We start from the raw sequence: 16571 nt of genomic DNA, 5'->3' as shown, positions 1-16571 counted from the left end.
ACCCTTAATAAATTCACCAGCAACTAAATAACCAAGATTTGCTTATTTTTATTTTTACAGAACATAAATATTTTACTCTGGGCTCTGAAATACTGTCTAATTCCTGTAAGACAATAGTTTTATTGTTCTAATATCTAATTGTGTGTGTCTGTAATTAATACAGTTAATACATCCAACATTAATCGTGTTGTACAATACAATTACTTTATTTCAATAAGCTGTTTCTGGGCGTCTCCTTGTACCACTAATTTATTCCCGGTGGAGGTTTACTTGAGCAGCACTAGGACCAAGAGGACACGGGCGCACTTTACAACAGGGGGTGGCGAGGTTTCACTACGCTTGGAATTTGTGCAAAGTTCTTGTTAACTCTGTTTTTATCTGCAGCGGTAAACATTGTGTTGATCAATTCGTCTGAGATTTAAAAACTTTTTAAAAGGAAAAAAAAGTTGAACCGGCCCTGAATTGCTGCGTCTATGTCGTCTCCCTCTCTTACCCTCTGATCTTCCTGAAAACACCTGCGTGAGTCAGGTAACTCACCGATGAAGAGGGAAGTACTTGGCCACTGAACGGTGAAAAGGTAAGGCCTACACTTCAGAGCTAAGCTGATTTACGCTCGTATATACTGTGACCAGGACTGTTATCGATCTAATAGACACAGTACGCGAGTTGTTAATCTTTCTCAGTGTCATTGCGTGGGGTTCAATCCAATCTGACCTGTGTCCGGACACGTTTAGATCACAGAGTAATTCATGTGGGCAGGTCCACCCTCTCCCCTTCCTGCTTCACCAGAAAGCATTACCAGCGTTTTTATTTACTTTGACAGTAGTAATATCGGACTGATAGATTAATGTTACCCACAAAACAGACCAACTGGGCCGGTGTTTATTACCTGATAAGCCGAGTTTTAATGCAAAAAGTTTACTGATGTTGAACGGGACACACCCATGCAATACAGCAGGCCTGCAATGTAGAGAAAATGAATGACAGCGTTGGTCTATATGTAGTCCTCTTTTGCAGCTGTCACCTTCTTTTCGTCCTTGATCATGTGTGTTTAATAACTGACGAGGGGAACACCAGGACCTGGTCAGATACTGCATCCATTCAACAATTCTTAATAATGAGGCCATGAATATCAAAGTGGAGATGCAATCATTCAGCTGTTCCCCCCCCCCCCCCCTATACTAAATTTAGTCGCCTGCCCTCTGCTAAGGCAGACTACATTAAATTACATTTTTTTTCTTTCACCACAATAATGTTTTTTAATTGATTAGGCACTAAAAACGTAGTTGGCAGTCCACCACCATTATCTAATGAATGTGCCTGCTAGAAACTATATTTAATATAGATATTCCGTCCATTAAATAAGTATCAGTTGATCCTTACCAGCATGAATGAGCATTCAGAGTGTAATGCTGTGAAACAGGATGTGCGTTAGGGCTGGGTAATTGTCTCTGAAGTCATTAATGTGAAACAATACTTAAGAAAAACACTGAGAAATGTATGAAAAATAACTTGTATATCAATTTTAACTGGTTTTCCAGTAAAATAAACAATGTTTAGCTGTTGTGCATTATGTAAAGCTGTGTTTAGTTTATTTATTTTTTCTTTGTTTGTTTGTTATTTTTTTTAATTGGTTAGCATGCTCCACTAACTGTTGTGGGCAACTATACATGATAAATAACAGCTAAAGTGGGGAAAAAACACTTGAAGTGAGACTAGTGAATAATAAACAATATTAAAGTGGTATAAATGCTACTGAAATAATTTTGATTGCACTATTAATAATCACTTCTGTAGTAATTTAAAAAAATGCCACAATGAAAAATGATTACTACTTAAGCTATAAAACCTATTAAATAAGGTAAGTGATATTAAATAGATTTCTAAATAAGCAAGGCTAAATTTAATCTCATACCTGCAAAAATATATCTCAATACTTTTTGACAGGGATATGTGTATGGGCAGAAATCTGTGCCATCAGAAACTGAATTTGAATAAGCTCAATTTGAATTTGAATTGCTCAGATTGAATCTGAATTGTAACTTGAATAAATGCTTTTGAAAACTGAATTTGAATTAGTCTAATTTGAAATTGAATTTATGGTTTGAAAATGATCATCACTAAATTGAAATTGAATTTTATATTTTGAAAATGAATTGATTTGCTTTGAAACCGCATTTTATCCTTTAAAAATTCTGCTCTCGAATAATTTCAGTTTCACTTCTCACCATTCAGTTTCAGTTCTACAATTCAGTTTTTTGGAACTTACATCCGGTTCAAGCGCAGATTAATAGAACTACGTTTTACTAGCGGACCGAAAGTGTTACCGACGGGAATCTACAGCGTCTTGAGCTGAATTAAGACTTCAGAAGTCATTCGTCATGTCGAATGACCAGCGGATAAACTCTCAGGTTGGTAATAAATGTATTACATGTATAAGAAGAAGCGTCATGTTAACAAAAGATAGCCGTACAGTAACTGTTATGCTTATTGTAGCTGTTAGCTAAAAACGGTAATTTAGCATAGTTTGCCCTGAATTCAGCTTTGACAAACAAATATGATCGACTGTTTCTAGTAGAATTCCAAAGTTGTTATCTTGTACCCTCTCAGAATGCCTGCAGAGACCCCTACAGTAGGGAAACGTGCAAAACGGTGCCCAAACCTTTGTGTTTTAGCTTTATTTATGCCTTACACAGCATCCCAACTCTTTAGCTAACTTAATAACTTTAGCTAAAGTGAATAGTTAGTCTAATTCATTAGTGCAGCATTACTGGATCACCTCTGTTTGAAGTGATATAATGTGATATACAACTATCACTGAAACAGCAAACTTTGTAAATAAGCAAACAACACTTCTCATTCTCTAAACGTTTGGCCACAGCTGTAAATTACACTATCAGTGCTTGTTCACTCTTGACAATAATTACATTTCTAAATTTACTTTGTGCATTTACAGGTAAACAATATCTAATATTTTATCTAAATGACTGCTTTGTCTTTGAAAAGGGTGAAGAGCCTGAGGCCGGTGACAGTCCAGTTCTACTCTAAGTACATCCTTACAGTGGCTCACAGGACAAGGCCACATTCCTGTCCTGCCAGAAGAGAAGACAAACTTCAGAGTCTTCATGCAGTTCAACCACACCTGTCATATTCCATATGACAGGGGTCTCAAACTCCAGTCCTCAAGGGCCAGTGTCATGCAACTTTTCCATGCCCTCGAGGACTGGAGTTTGAGACCCCTGCCGTATGGTGTTCATGCTGTTTTCTACCCCACAGTTACAGCATGTCTGACTGCCTGTTCAGCATGTGCAAAAATATATGATGAGTTTAAGCATGTGATGACTAAGGCCTTCCAGTATGGTGTTTGTCATCACATGTCACAGACATCTGGATGATCATTTGGAATAAATAAAATACTAAAAACGTGTTACTTCATCTTTTATCTTTATTATTATTATTGTTCTTATTTTACACTTTTCATTGTTAGGCATTAGGTTTATTTGTAGTAGTCCTTTCCAACGTCTTTCCCTCTTCCATGTTACTGTGTCAGCTTGTCAGCATCTATTTGGGTTTGGAAGTGGAACAGAAAGTAAAGAAATCCAAAGTGCCATTAAAACCAGCAGAGGTTCTTATATTTAAGAAGAAGGGATTAATTCCTAAATAAAATATGGCATTGAGGTCATTTCCGTCAATGCCATATTTTATTTAGGAACCCTAGAGAGCACTTTGCACTTTTAGCTAACAGCTACAATAAGCATAACAGTTACTGTACGGCTATCTTTTGTTAACATGACGCTTGTTCTTATACATGTTATACATTTATTACCAACCTGAGAGTTTATCCGCTGGTCATTCGACATGACGAATGACTTCTGAAGTATTAATTCAGCTCAAGACACTGTAGATTCCCGTCAGTAACACTTTCGGTCCGCTAGTAAAACGTAGTTCTATTAATCTGCGCTTGAACCGGATGCAAGTTCCAAAAAACTGAATTTTGGAACTGAAATTGAATTGTAGAACTGAAACTGAATGGTGAGAAGTGAAACTGAAATTATTCGAGAGCTGAATTTTTAAAGGATAAAATGCAGTTTCAAAGCAAATCAATTCATTTTCAAAATATAAAATTCAATTTCAATTTAGTGATGATCATTTTCAAACCATAAATTCAATTTCAAATTAGACTAATTCAAATTCAGTTTTCAAAAGCATTTATTCAAGTTACAATTCAGATTCAATCTGAGCAATTCAAATTGAACTTATTCAAATTCAGTTTCTGATGGCACAGATTTCTGCCCATAGATATGGTTTTGTGTCACACTGCTATTACAAAAAGAGTACACATTTGCTTTAAATGAAAAATGCTGTTTGTTAAGTCACTGTTCATCCCATCACATCAGCAAAGTGCCCTGAAGTGTACACTCATATGCTTCTCCACCTTTTATAAAATGGATGTATCATATCAAAGATTAAATCACAGATTAGAAATTTGAATTAATCCACACTTCTAGGCCAGAAAATGAAATCATGCAAAAAAAGTTACAAAAATTATTTACTATATATGTATGGTTTTTTTTTTTTTTTTTTAAGATATTCAAATAGCCAAAAACATAAGGACTAATAGATGATGAATGAATTGGCGCCAAACCAGTTAATTAGTAGGTAGCTATCATTGGTCGATATCAACTATTTTCTGATTCACTGGTATCAGTATTCATAACAGCCGATAAGTGAAAACTAAAAAAAAGTAAATGAGAGACAAGAAAATGATCTTCAACCATGTTGTACGTGTTGACATTTCATATTGTTCATCAGGGGACACTCTACAACTTCCCCGTTAGCAACACAGGTTTGAAATTCCACAAAACAACATACAGCTCATAGTGTAATGAGCACATAAATGACTACACATAACAAATGTTAGGAAAATTATGTTTTGTCTTTCTTAAAAAATTGGTCTGATAATGATCAGAATAATAAAATAAATCGCCAAATATTGGTATCAGCCTTACAAATCCTGTATCAGTCAGGCTCTAAACTGAACGCTTTTGCTTTCGTGTATTAGTCTTAAATGGCCATTGTTTGTTCAGTGACTATAGTTTTCTGTTAGGTGGTTACTCTGCAGCATAATGAAACTTTATTTTCAGTGTTATTATCATGATTAATTAAAATGATGCATGGCTTTTACTAAGGTGCTGTAGGTGCATAAACACTACAAATGGCTCATTTTAGCCAGTTGGTAGGTGGTTGCTAGACAACGTGATGAGGTCATAGTATCTGATACAGCTAAAAGCCTTCAGGGGCTGAATAACTACCAGTATGTCAGTTTTGGTTGCTCAACTCTTGATTGTATAAAGGTATGTGGGCAAACAAACAAACACAGATTTTTGTACATTAGTGTGATGTAAAACTGCAGGGGTTTTTTTTTCTTCTTTTTCTTTCTAAATTTCAGTTACTCGTGAAATGTAAATTTCAGTAATCTGTAGTCTAAACATCTTTCTTTTTCTGGTTATTTTGCAGCCTTCCCAAGGTTTCAAACATTTGAATCTTTAAATATTTATATTTGAGTTCAGTCATTTATTTCTGGTTTAAATAACTAAGTATACAATTACCTCCTCTAAGAAGTTTTGCCTTCGTGGAAATAGTTTATATTACTGAGTAAATTCCCAATACTGTTGTTTGTTTTGGTTTGGCTTTATTTTATATTATTTATTAAGAACTGTTTTCATTATTAATACCTTGTAAAAGTGAATTAACCTCTTAGGTCCTGGCATCCACATCTGTGGACATCACGTTTTGGGTTATTTAGACCAAAATACTCAATTTTGCTCTACAAGGGCCTGATATCCACTTACGAGGACATCATACTGCTACTGTTCAAACTTTTAAATGAATATCCTCATATGTGGCTCTTATTTTTCTTAAAAACAAAAAAAGGTAAACAAAACAAAACTGGTAATTCTTTGTTTTTACATTCATCGGGCCCCAATATGCCCAAATATCAAAGTGAAATTGAAAATGCATGCCGTGGAAGAGTTTGGGTCTTAGGAGGTTAATTGTCTTTAGAGTAATATGCCCCTGTCATATTTAATTTGTAAATACTAAGCTAACATGCGTAAGCAGCACACCCCATGAGTCAGCAGATTTTAGAACCACCTTTAACGGCATTAACTTAAAGTAAACACATTGTCTTCAACTTTATCACCTCTCACATCCTTCAGTCTGCGTATTTGTTCATGCACAGCTTGCTTAAGATCCCACCATGACATTTCAATCAGGCTAAGGTCTGGACTTTGACTGGGCCACCGCAGCACCTTCATTCTTTGCGTTTTCAGCCATTCTGTTCAAGATTTGCCGCTGTGCTTGGGATCATTGTCCTGTTGCATGACCCTGTTTCAGCAGCACTTTAGCTGTCAAACAGTTGGCTTCATGTTTGACTCTAGAATATTTTCTTATACAGAGGAGTTGATAGTCAACTCAATACCTGCAGTGTCCAGGTCCTGCGCCTGAAAAACAAGCATTCAGGGCCACTTTGGTTTTGCTTTCCAAAAGACGTTGTTCCAGAAGTCTGTTTGTTCAGATGCAAATTTGCAAACCTAAGCTTTGCGGCCATGTTTTGTTTTCGTTTGTTTGTTTTTTTTAAAGAAGAGGCTTACTCCTGGCAGCACTTTCAAACAAGCCATTTAACATTTTAACGGAGACCTGTGAAGTTTGAGGTTTAAGTCGTGGGTTTTTGCAGGTTTTTTTTTTTTGTTTTGTTTTTTGTTTTTAAACAGTGCATAGTCCCCTTTTGGAATGAATTTGCTGAAACGTGCACTCCTCTTAAGATTGGCAGCTGTCTTGATTGTTTTCAACTTGTGATTGAAAATTGATGGACTTAAGATTGTTTGGAAATGGCCTTATAACCCTTCCCACACTGATGGCATAGAACGTTATTGCTACTTATGGTGTACTTAGGCTGTGAGCTGCTGCTTTGGCATTTTGAACAATTTTTTGGTAAATAAATAGGGACTTGGTGTAATAAGTCATGTGTTTTTTGGTCATCTGAGGTTCTATTTATCTCATTTTAAGACCTATTAAGGACCAGATGATATGTAAAACCTTACAGTTGAACTTACTTTTTCCCCTGATTGTATATGAAAGTGTTCAAAAGTTGCTTTAATAATTAGGGAGATGTCTGTCTGGTGTGCTTAAATATACAGATAGGTGACAAAATTAAAGCGAACTCTAACATAAAATGTGTTAGCACACAATCACATGCTCAGAGAAATGCTTCATTGTGTCTTTGGATGGTTTCTAATGGAACACCAAGATTTTCTTCTATCTGCCGTTTTGATGATGTTGGTCGAGATCGATTAGTGACACCTCCCACTGATGTCCCCAGATCTCCCACTGGGTTGAGATCTGGGGACAGTGAATATAACAGTATTTACATAATTTGCATTCTCATCAATCAATCAATTCTGCTATAGACTAGGGGGTAACTGTCATCCAGTTAGAGATCATTCCCAACCATTCCAGGGACAGAAATATTTCATCATAGGATACAGATGAGAACTTTGAGTAACAGTGTGTTGATTTGCTGCGACCTTTGGATTCTAACCATTCCAGCAAACATAACAGAGCCACCGAGTGCCCTCTCTACAGGTGTCAAGGCATCATATCTTTTAAATTTGTAAGCCATCTGTATGAATGTGTGAACTATAGTGGCTTTACAAAGAACATTTACACCAGTACAACCTAAACATTGCTACTTACAGGTGTAGAGCTTAAGTAGATGATGTCTGCTATTTTTAAGGGATATTTTGAGTAGGATGTCATTACTTGGACATGCTTGTGAACATTCAATTACGGCTTTAGTTCATAATCATCTGCACAGGTCACGCTTATGTACGGCTATTACAGAGGAGCAGTCTGCGGCTATGGTTTTCATTCTGGAAATTTGGAGCCAACAATGGCATCATTTTTTCAGTTATGTGCGTTTTGGGTTTTTTTTTTTTCCTCTGGTTAAAGAGTAAGGTTCACAAATGTTGTTTGGCAGGAAAGTAATTTAAAATGCATTTTATTCTGTAGGTGTTCCTGGTGTTACTGTGAGATGTTTATCTGATTCTAATTTTATAAACACTCTTTATTCTGTTTGATTCTGTGACCATTACAAAGATCTTTTGTGTCACTTTTTTATCTTCATCCTTCCTTCTCTTGGGTTGGTGTTTGTCATGTTAAGACATGTGTGGAACTACCAATGAACTCTTTGTTTTCCTGTAACCTGTTTTGCACCACACCTGACGTTTTCTTTTAACCTGTTCTCCTACTTTCTCATGCAAAATGTAGCCTCAGCGCCTTTTTTTGTTTTTAAGAGTATAGCGTCTGAAACCGGTTCATGGATACAGCGAGATAACACTCAAACTGTCATTTTAACCTTTTGTTCTGGAACTGGTAATGGTTTGTTTTATTGACATGGCCCATCTCGTGTGATGCGTGTGGTGCTCTAATAGATATGGACTCTTGAGCCCGTTCTTACCCTGGAAAATCAAAATCAGCTTTATTGGCCATACTAGAAATTAAGCTTAATGTACTTAACAGAATAGACAGACAATACAGACAGAAGCACCATGACGCAGGCAATAACAATGTGGTAATCTTAGAAACTTGGTCACAAATTGAAAAACAAATTCAGATACTGTGATCTAAATCATTTCCTACAGAGGAGGTAAATTTCTGGGGGAGTGTTGGGGTAGATGGTGTCTGCTTGTGCAAACTGAAAAGCCTCCCCCCCCCCCCCCCCCCCCCTCCCCTTTGCAGGTTGTTTTGCAGGTATGTGTTCCAGTCGGGGTATATGCGGTGACAACGGCCGTCCCAACAGATCCCCCAGCTCAAGGAGCTCTGGTTCAGGCGCCCACTATGCCCTGTGTGCCCTTGGAGTGGGCGTCATTGCCCTTGGCATTGTCATGATTGTTTGGACTGTGATACCTGGAGGGGATTCGGGTGCCTCTCCAAAACCATCAGGCAACTCCACAGGACCTAATAACAACGGTGGTGGTAATAATTCAGGAGCCACAAAGACCCCAACAGTGGCCATGGTGCTTGTTGGAGTTGGGGCACTGATGCTGATCTTGGCCATTGGCCTTGGTTTAAAGAGCAAGAAGAGAGCTCAGGATAGAAGGAGTGAGCCTGTGACCACAGGAGTCCCCTTTATGACTCCGATACCAGAGGAGCCTCAGCCGTAAGTGATAACGTTTGGTTCTATTTTTATTCCTAGATCATTTATAAATGTTAGGATTTATAAATGATATGATAATTCCTTGAGTTAGCAATCAGGTGTGAAAAGGTATTGTACCGGTGTTGTCTGTCTCTAATCTGTTTGTTCTGCAATAGCCTAGGGTGTACCCCGTCTTTCTGTTTGGAAAGGATCCACTGCAAGTAAACTGCAAATTATGTAACGTCAGGGACTAAGTAAACATTTAGCATTTTATTTACCTCTATAATCCATCCCCAAAAATTTTTTTTTAAAAATCAGTTTTTATTTTATTCAACAAGAGAAATGTGGAAAAAATATATCTTTTTTTTTTTTTTAAATAGGAGAGATTGTAAATTAAAGTTGTCTGTTATGTGTATCCAGAACATCTGTTCATCCCTTGAGTTTTTTACCTTTTTTACGCTGAAATGATTCATAGGTCACTATTTAAGTAGCTTAACACACAAAAACCCTCTAAAGTTTGGCTCCTTTGAAACTAATGAATGAAACCTGAATTATTTCTAATGGCCAGCAGGTGGCAACTCATGTGATTTAAACAAAAACAGAGAAAAACATGCTTTTACTACTTTGTTGAACTCATTAAAGACTATTGAGTTTATTTTGTGGGCCTTTGCTGTTTCTTATAAATTTCTTGGAGCCACAACAAGAAGCTTCTTTCAGACAAAAAGTAACATTGACAATCTACTTTGGCTTAAACAGCAGACATCGGCACCGCTTACCTAGTCAATATACTAAGATATTAAGCAGATAAAACACAAAGCTAATAAACTTAAGAGTTTATGGGGACCAAAACAAAGCTGAAAAAGATGGACACAAACACGAATGAATGCCTGTATGGTGCCTTTTGAAGGTGTCAATCGGCAAAAGGTTGTTGACAGCTTTGGTTTGTCATCGCTGTGTTTTTGGGGCTCCTTTTAACTGTCGAAGTTGCCAAAAGAAGGCTTATAAAGTGTGTCATTTACAATGATTTGTCAAAACTTTTGTCTCTTTCCAGCGACCCAACTACGTACAACGTGCCAACCTATGAGGAAGTGGTCAGCAGCAGTGAGTACCCCGTGCGTCAGAGTAACCTTCGGCAGAGCACCTCTCACCTGCCGTCCTACGAGGACATCATAGCTGCGGTGGAAAACGAGGGAACAGAGCCCGCTAACAACACGACTGACGAAACCCCTGTTAATGATCAACCTGCAGCCGCTGAGCCTCCATCTGAACCCGCTGGCCTTACATCTAACCCCAGTATGCCAACCCGCAGTGCTAGTCGAGCCAGCCGCTTGCTCCGGCCCCTCCGAGTGAGAAGAATCAAATCTGACAAACTGCACCTGAAGGACTTCCGCCTTCAAATCCGCACCCCCACACAGAACCCAGTAACCATTGAACCCATCACTCCTCCTCCACAGTATGAAGATAAGATGCCTGAATTGAAGTAGGGCAAGCGTTCTACATCTATCTTAATATGCGTTTCTAAAAAAAGGAAAAAATTAATGTAACACTTATGAATTTAGTGGATTTATCGTAACATTTCTGGAGAAAACGATGTGAAAGGTTTGTGTTAAGCAGGTAAATGCAGTAAGAACAAAGAACAAGCCCACTGCTGAAATTAGAATCTTGTTCTTTACCAAAAAGCTCTGAATTTGCATATTTATGCTATTATAATTCATTATTAGGTATGTGTGAAAGGATCCGCTTTCAGATTTAAGTCTGTTGTTTCTAACAATCATGTTATAATTTATGTCAAACAGAGGATAGTCTTTCAATTTTATTTATTAGCCAGCTGTAACATGTTTTTCACCTTTCCAAGACTTAATGTTATTGCTGTGTCTTGATTCTGGTTTGCTTTGAAGTTTGGAGAAGTTGAAATTACATCCTACAATTTAACGGGAGAATCATTATTATTTTTAAATCATGCTATGTTTAAGTATTCTAAACTTAGTATTTGAATAGAAAATTAATGTGTGTGTGTGTGTGTGTGTGTGTGTGTGTGTGTGTGTGTGTGTGTATTTTTTTTAAACTCCAAGTCTTAAGGTAACTTTATCCTTTAAGACAAATGTTAAGAAAGGGGAAAAAAATATGTGTTGGCACATAACCAGAAGAAAGGTTTTGGATATTCTGGTGATGTATCATTTTATTCATTGTCTCTTAAAGTGTTGAAATGTTTAGATCTCTTTAACTATGTTGTATTATTTGTAAAAAGTGAAGAATAAATTGTTGTTGTTTTTTTCTATTTTGTTTAAGTTTAACTTTATATTTTTGTTTCAAAATGTCCGTAAAACAAGTTCAGCATGTATTTAATACTCGTGTAATGTCAACATTTAGTAAATGTAGTTGCTTTTCTTAAAGTATGACGATCCAATGTTAGGATGCAGTTTAATTTTCCTACATTTGCTTGGTATACGTTTTGGGGGGGAAAAATAACATGCCCCTACTGTAATTCGACTTTTGATTAATAAAATCGAATGGTGAATGTTTTGACCTGCTCTTTTCTAAAATGTGTCAACATGACCATCCCCCTGAATATTACTTTGTGCTTTTGCATCTTAAGTTTGGCACCCTCCAGTGTTTGAATTTGGTCATTTATTCATTTCACAGTTCGTCATCTTTTTGCACCTCAGTCTGTTTGGTTTTTTTTGAAAGCCGGTCCGAATCTAAAAGTAATTATAAGTGGAAATTTTTAAAATATTTGCTAATATGAGCTGAGGTGGGCAATATAAAATCATATTGAAAAAATATTACATTAAAAATAAAAGTTGTTATTTAAGTAAAAACAGCTAAAATCAGGAAAAATGTAGGTATTATTGTAGGCGAGTGTTATAGCATTATTTAAGTTAAACTTTCACCCATACCAAAATGTAAGCATTAGCCTTCAATTAATTTGAACCCTAATTGTTTATTGATCATTTCTTTAAGACTTAAATTGCTATTTTTCTGGATGATTAAGTTAAATGGCTGATTTTTCTTTTTGTTTGTTTGCTGTTTTGTAACAATTCTAGAAAAAAAATTTTTATTTTTTTTTTGTTAAATGCCCAACGCAAGTACCCAGAGCCTAAACTGGCATCTTCAAATCATGTTTTTTTTTTTAACCAATAAATTATTTATAAAGAAGAAAACTAAGTGAAAGTATTGAAAGGAACTGCAGGATGTGAAAAGCCAGAACAATGACATATTTCATTTCTTTGTTTTTTTTCATAATTGTATAATTGTCACATTAGCTGCTAATCACTGATTTGATTGTTTTATATCTGTTAAGCCATTTCAGGAGTTGTTATGGCTCCTTTGTCCACCCCCTGCAGCTCCCTGTGAGAAACAATATAAAAACGCCAATATGGAACTTTTCATTTATATTTGCTAACATCTGTTGCTATTTGTTGTTGTATGTAGGTCAGAAGGTTGGTTGCTATATGTAGCTAACAAAAAAGGATTGCCTCATGTCAAAAATAAAAACAGCCTTTTTTTCTTTTTTAAAAAGAATCCATGTTTCCAATCCATATTTTCTCCCTCCACGCGTGTTCCATTTTGTCTACGATAAAAACCACAAAATGTAAATTTTTATTATTGTAGTGCTTTCATTTAATTTCTTTCATTTATTTATGGTTTTATTGTATTCGTGCTTGTCAATACATAATAATAATATTTGCCTCTATAAATAGAGGGGAAGTATGAGATGACATATACATACTGTACTTGAGTCAAAAGCTTTAACCCTGAAATAGAACTTCACATCAGTTTTTGAGATTGACCTTTTTCATGGTGATGATGATGACATGATTATTCATGTTCAAAGCAGCTGCAACTGGCAATCATTACAAATGTGAATGGTTATGCTGACTTTGTGCATTCAGTCATTCAATTGCTGTTGTATCTGTCACCAAGAACATCACCGTACAGGCCAGCGAGACACCACGGATGATGAAAGATGCAATGTTCAAAGTACAAAATTACTCTTTAACTCTGGCAACATGGTGCATAAAGGTACCAAAGCACCATCACTAGAGAATACAGAGTTTCTTCAATGACCCTATGAATACCAGACAAATGTAGCAGACTATCTAAGACATCCCAGACAATAAAGCTGCTCCTGTGAGAACAATACAACCTTTCTAAATGAGCTCAACAAATATCTTGGGAGGTTCAAGGCACTCAGCAACACACCCGTAAAGAAAAATGTTCCAGTTGCTGATGAGCAGTCTTGAAATAGCTGAAGTCCGGAAGACCTCGAAAGGAGTGAACATAAGTAGCAGGCCCTGAAGACATACCTGGTTAGATGTTTAAGGAATGCAGCAACCAGCACACCTTCAATATGTCACTGGATCACAATGTCCTACTGTCTTGTTTCAAGATTGCTGCCATCATTGCAGTACCTTGAAAATCACTTGTTTAAATGATTTCTGCCCTGTAGCACCCACCTTAAAGGCAGCTGGTAAAGGACCACACTGTTTTCATTACAGTTTGCTTACTACCCAAATCACTCTACAGAAGACGCCATCTTCTCTGTACTACATCTCAGCCAAGCAAATGTTGTTTGTGGACTTCATTTCATCGTTTAAGATCATCATTCAACAGCATGAACATGCTAAACTAGTTCCCATGGGCCTCAGCACCCTTATGTGTAAGACTTCCTCACCAAGAGACCTGACCAGACTGTAACTTCATCTCTTTGAGCACCAGCTCTCCTCAGGCCCGTGTCCTGAACCCCCTGCTAACCCATGATTGCTGTCCGAGATTCACATTGTAAAGTATGCTGACAACACAGTGGTAGCAGGTCTCATTCAAGATGACAACAACCAGGCCTACAGAGAGGAAGTGAACCAACTGAACCAGCACACACTACTTGGCTCTGAATGTCAAAAAACCCCAAAAGGGGACTATCTTTGACTTTAGGAGGAGCCAGTACAGTCACATGCTATTTCTCATCACCAACAACACAGTGGAAATGATGAGCAGCATCAAGTTTCTGTGGATACAGATAACAGACACCCTGTTCTGCTCTCTTGTAAAGAGATCTCAGCAGCGCCTGCACTTTTTCCCACCGGTTGAGGAGAGCTCACCTCCCCCCTCGCATGCTCACCACTTTATATAGAAGCTCTATAGAGAACTTACTGACCGCATGCATGTCTGTGTGGTCAGGAGCCTGCAGTGCCTTAGACTGGAAGTCCCTGCAGAGAGTGGTGAGGACACTGGAAAAGATCACTGGGGCTCCACTTCCCCACATCCAGGATGTTGCGCAAGAGCGCTGCCTGACCAGAGCAAACAAAGTCACACGTGACCACTCCCACCCCCACCATACACTTCCTGCTGGCCTCTGGGAAGAGACTCGCAGGATACACAACAGAATAACTGGATTCTGCAGCTTTTTCAGCCAAACCACCAGGCTGCTCAACTTTCAGTAAGCTCCCCCACCACTGTCGTACACATGCACACACTCATACAGTTGTTCTCAAGACTATGTTCAACATATGTTTGCAAAATATACATCTAATGTGCATTATATTTTTACAGATTTTTATTTCTATCTTATTCATTATTTCCTGTTAAATGAATGTGTCACAATGACCCATGTCAGAATCACCTGCTGTTTGAATTCTAAGGTTAGTAACTTGTCAGGAATAAAGTGATTTCATGACTGATAAAGGCATAAAATGTGAACTTGATATCACTAAGGTCATTTCTAAAATAAACTACAATCTAACTAATAATAATCTATTAGGTAATAACAGGAAAGAAGAACGAACTTCTTCATTACTGTTTTTTAATAGAATATAATCAGTATACACACACACACACACACACACACACACACGTATATATATATATATATATATATATATATATATATATATATATATATATATAGATATAGATATATATATGTAAACTGCACTGTCCAAAACCACATGACTCTAACAGTAATAAACAATGTGAACTGCCATCTCTTATGTAAAACTGCAAAATACCAACATCAGACCATCACTTAAGTGTTTAATGAGACAGTTTTTTCCTTTTTCTTTGTTTTATTAATGCTAAACTGTTATAGCAATTTTACTGCCAACTAAAAAAAAACAAAAACAAAAAAACAACAACCAAACATTAAACCTTTGACTGTTATGATTTTACAGAGACTGTTCTGGGGCTAAGGCTGCTTGCTACCGTAGCTGTTAGCATAACCCTACTCTTTTACCTGTTAGCATATTGTTAGCCACTGTGCTAATTTTTCTCCATTTGTCCTGGTGGCTTGGTAGCTTAGAAAGTATACACATTTCTATCTGTCATTTAGAGCAGAGAAAACAGTTGTTAAGTGAGATTATGACTTCAAACTGAAAAAAAGTGCAAAAGTAAGAGTGATCCTCTGTGCTAATGACTTCACCATATGCTTGGAGTCAAATGTTCCAGTTAAGATGATGAGACTGGAACTGGTGGGTTTAGGGATTTCCCTGCAGAATGTATAAATAAAGGCAAAGTTTGATCCTCTCTAGAGGGATCAAAATTTCTCTTCATCACAGACCAAGTCTCACAACCAGCAAAAGCAATCATTTGATGGGAGGTTGCTGGTGCTAAAGGAGCATCTGCGACTTGGCAAATCTGCCAGTTCAACTATTTTTTCCAGTTTGCACTATGCCTGATTACTGTGTGTTTAATAGAAATGTAAAGTACCATGTTTTATGTTCATTTTAGTCGGATTTTGTTTGAATATCAGATCCTATTTGATGATTCATCAGCTCAGAAATCCTGGAAATTGCAAAGGGTTCACAAACTCATGAACAACCACACTTTAACCCCTAAATTTAATTCATAATTAATATCTGTCTTTCATTTAGTCTTTCTGAAAACTTCTGAATTTAACTGGAAGAGGAAATTGATTTGTTGCTGATGTAAAATAACTAAAACTACACTGTGAAATTATCTATGAGAATTTCTGTTATAGTCTATTTAATTATTACACCATTAAACTGTAAAACTTAATAGCTTGTCTTGCTTGTTGACTAATAATTAAGTAACCTCAACTCGCACTCAGTTGGGCTTACTTAAGAGGGATAAGTCGCATTACGGTAACCGGGCTTAAGCAAAGACCTCTAATTTTAAGCTAATACACTTCATACATGGTCATGTTTACAAATTTTACTGTAAATAAAAACAGAAAATGTCACTATGTAGGGCGATTTACAAAGTGAGATCTCACTTTTTGTAGTGTTTCTACGTCTCACCCCCACCCCCAAATACAAACGTAAAGTAGTGCAATTACATGTAAATCTTCCAGGTAATTTTTTTTTTACATTAGAACAATGCAAATTGTTAAATATAATGGAATCTACTCAGTTGAAATTGG

General features: G+C 36.8%; 1 protein-coding gene across 1 annotated transcript; it reads left to right on the top strand.

Annotated features, from left to right (window-relative positions):
- The first annotated feature begins 272 nt into the window (after positions 1-272).
- tmem51b (transmembrane protein 51b) lies at positions 273-11719 on the top strand. The gene is made up of 3 exons (XM_082534216.1): positions 273-577; positions 8800-9220; positions 10248-11719. Exons 2-3 carry the CDS (start codon positions 8814-8816, stop codon positions 10678-10680), a joined length of 840 nt encoding a protein of 279 aa, XP_082390342.1. The 5' UTR covers positions 273-577; positions 8800-8813; the 3' UTR covers positions 10681-11719.
- The last annotated feature ends 4852 nt before the right edge of the window (positions 11720-16571 follow it).

The sequence above is a fragment of the Aulonocara stuartgranti genome, assembly GCF_965226115.1.
Source record: "Aulonocara stuartgranti genome assembly, chromosome: 5".
Lineage (NCBI taxonomy): Eukaryota > Metazoa > Chordata > Actinopteri > Cichliformes > Cichlidae > Aulonocara > Aulonocara stuartgranti.
Note: the sequence above shows the minus strand (reverse complement) of the source record. Positions and strands in the feature narration are given on the sequence as shown.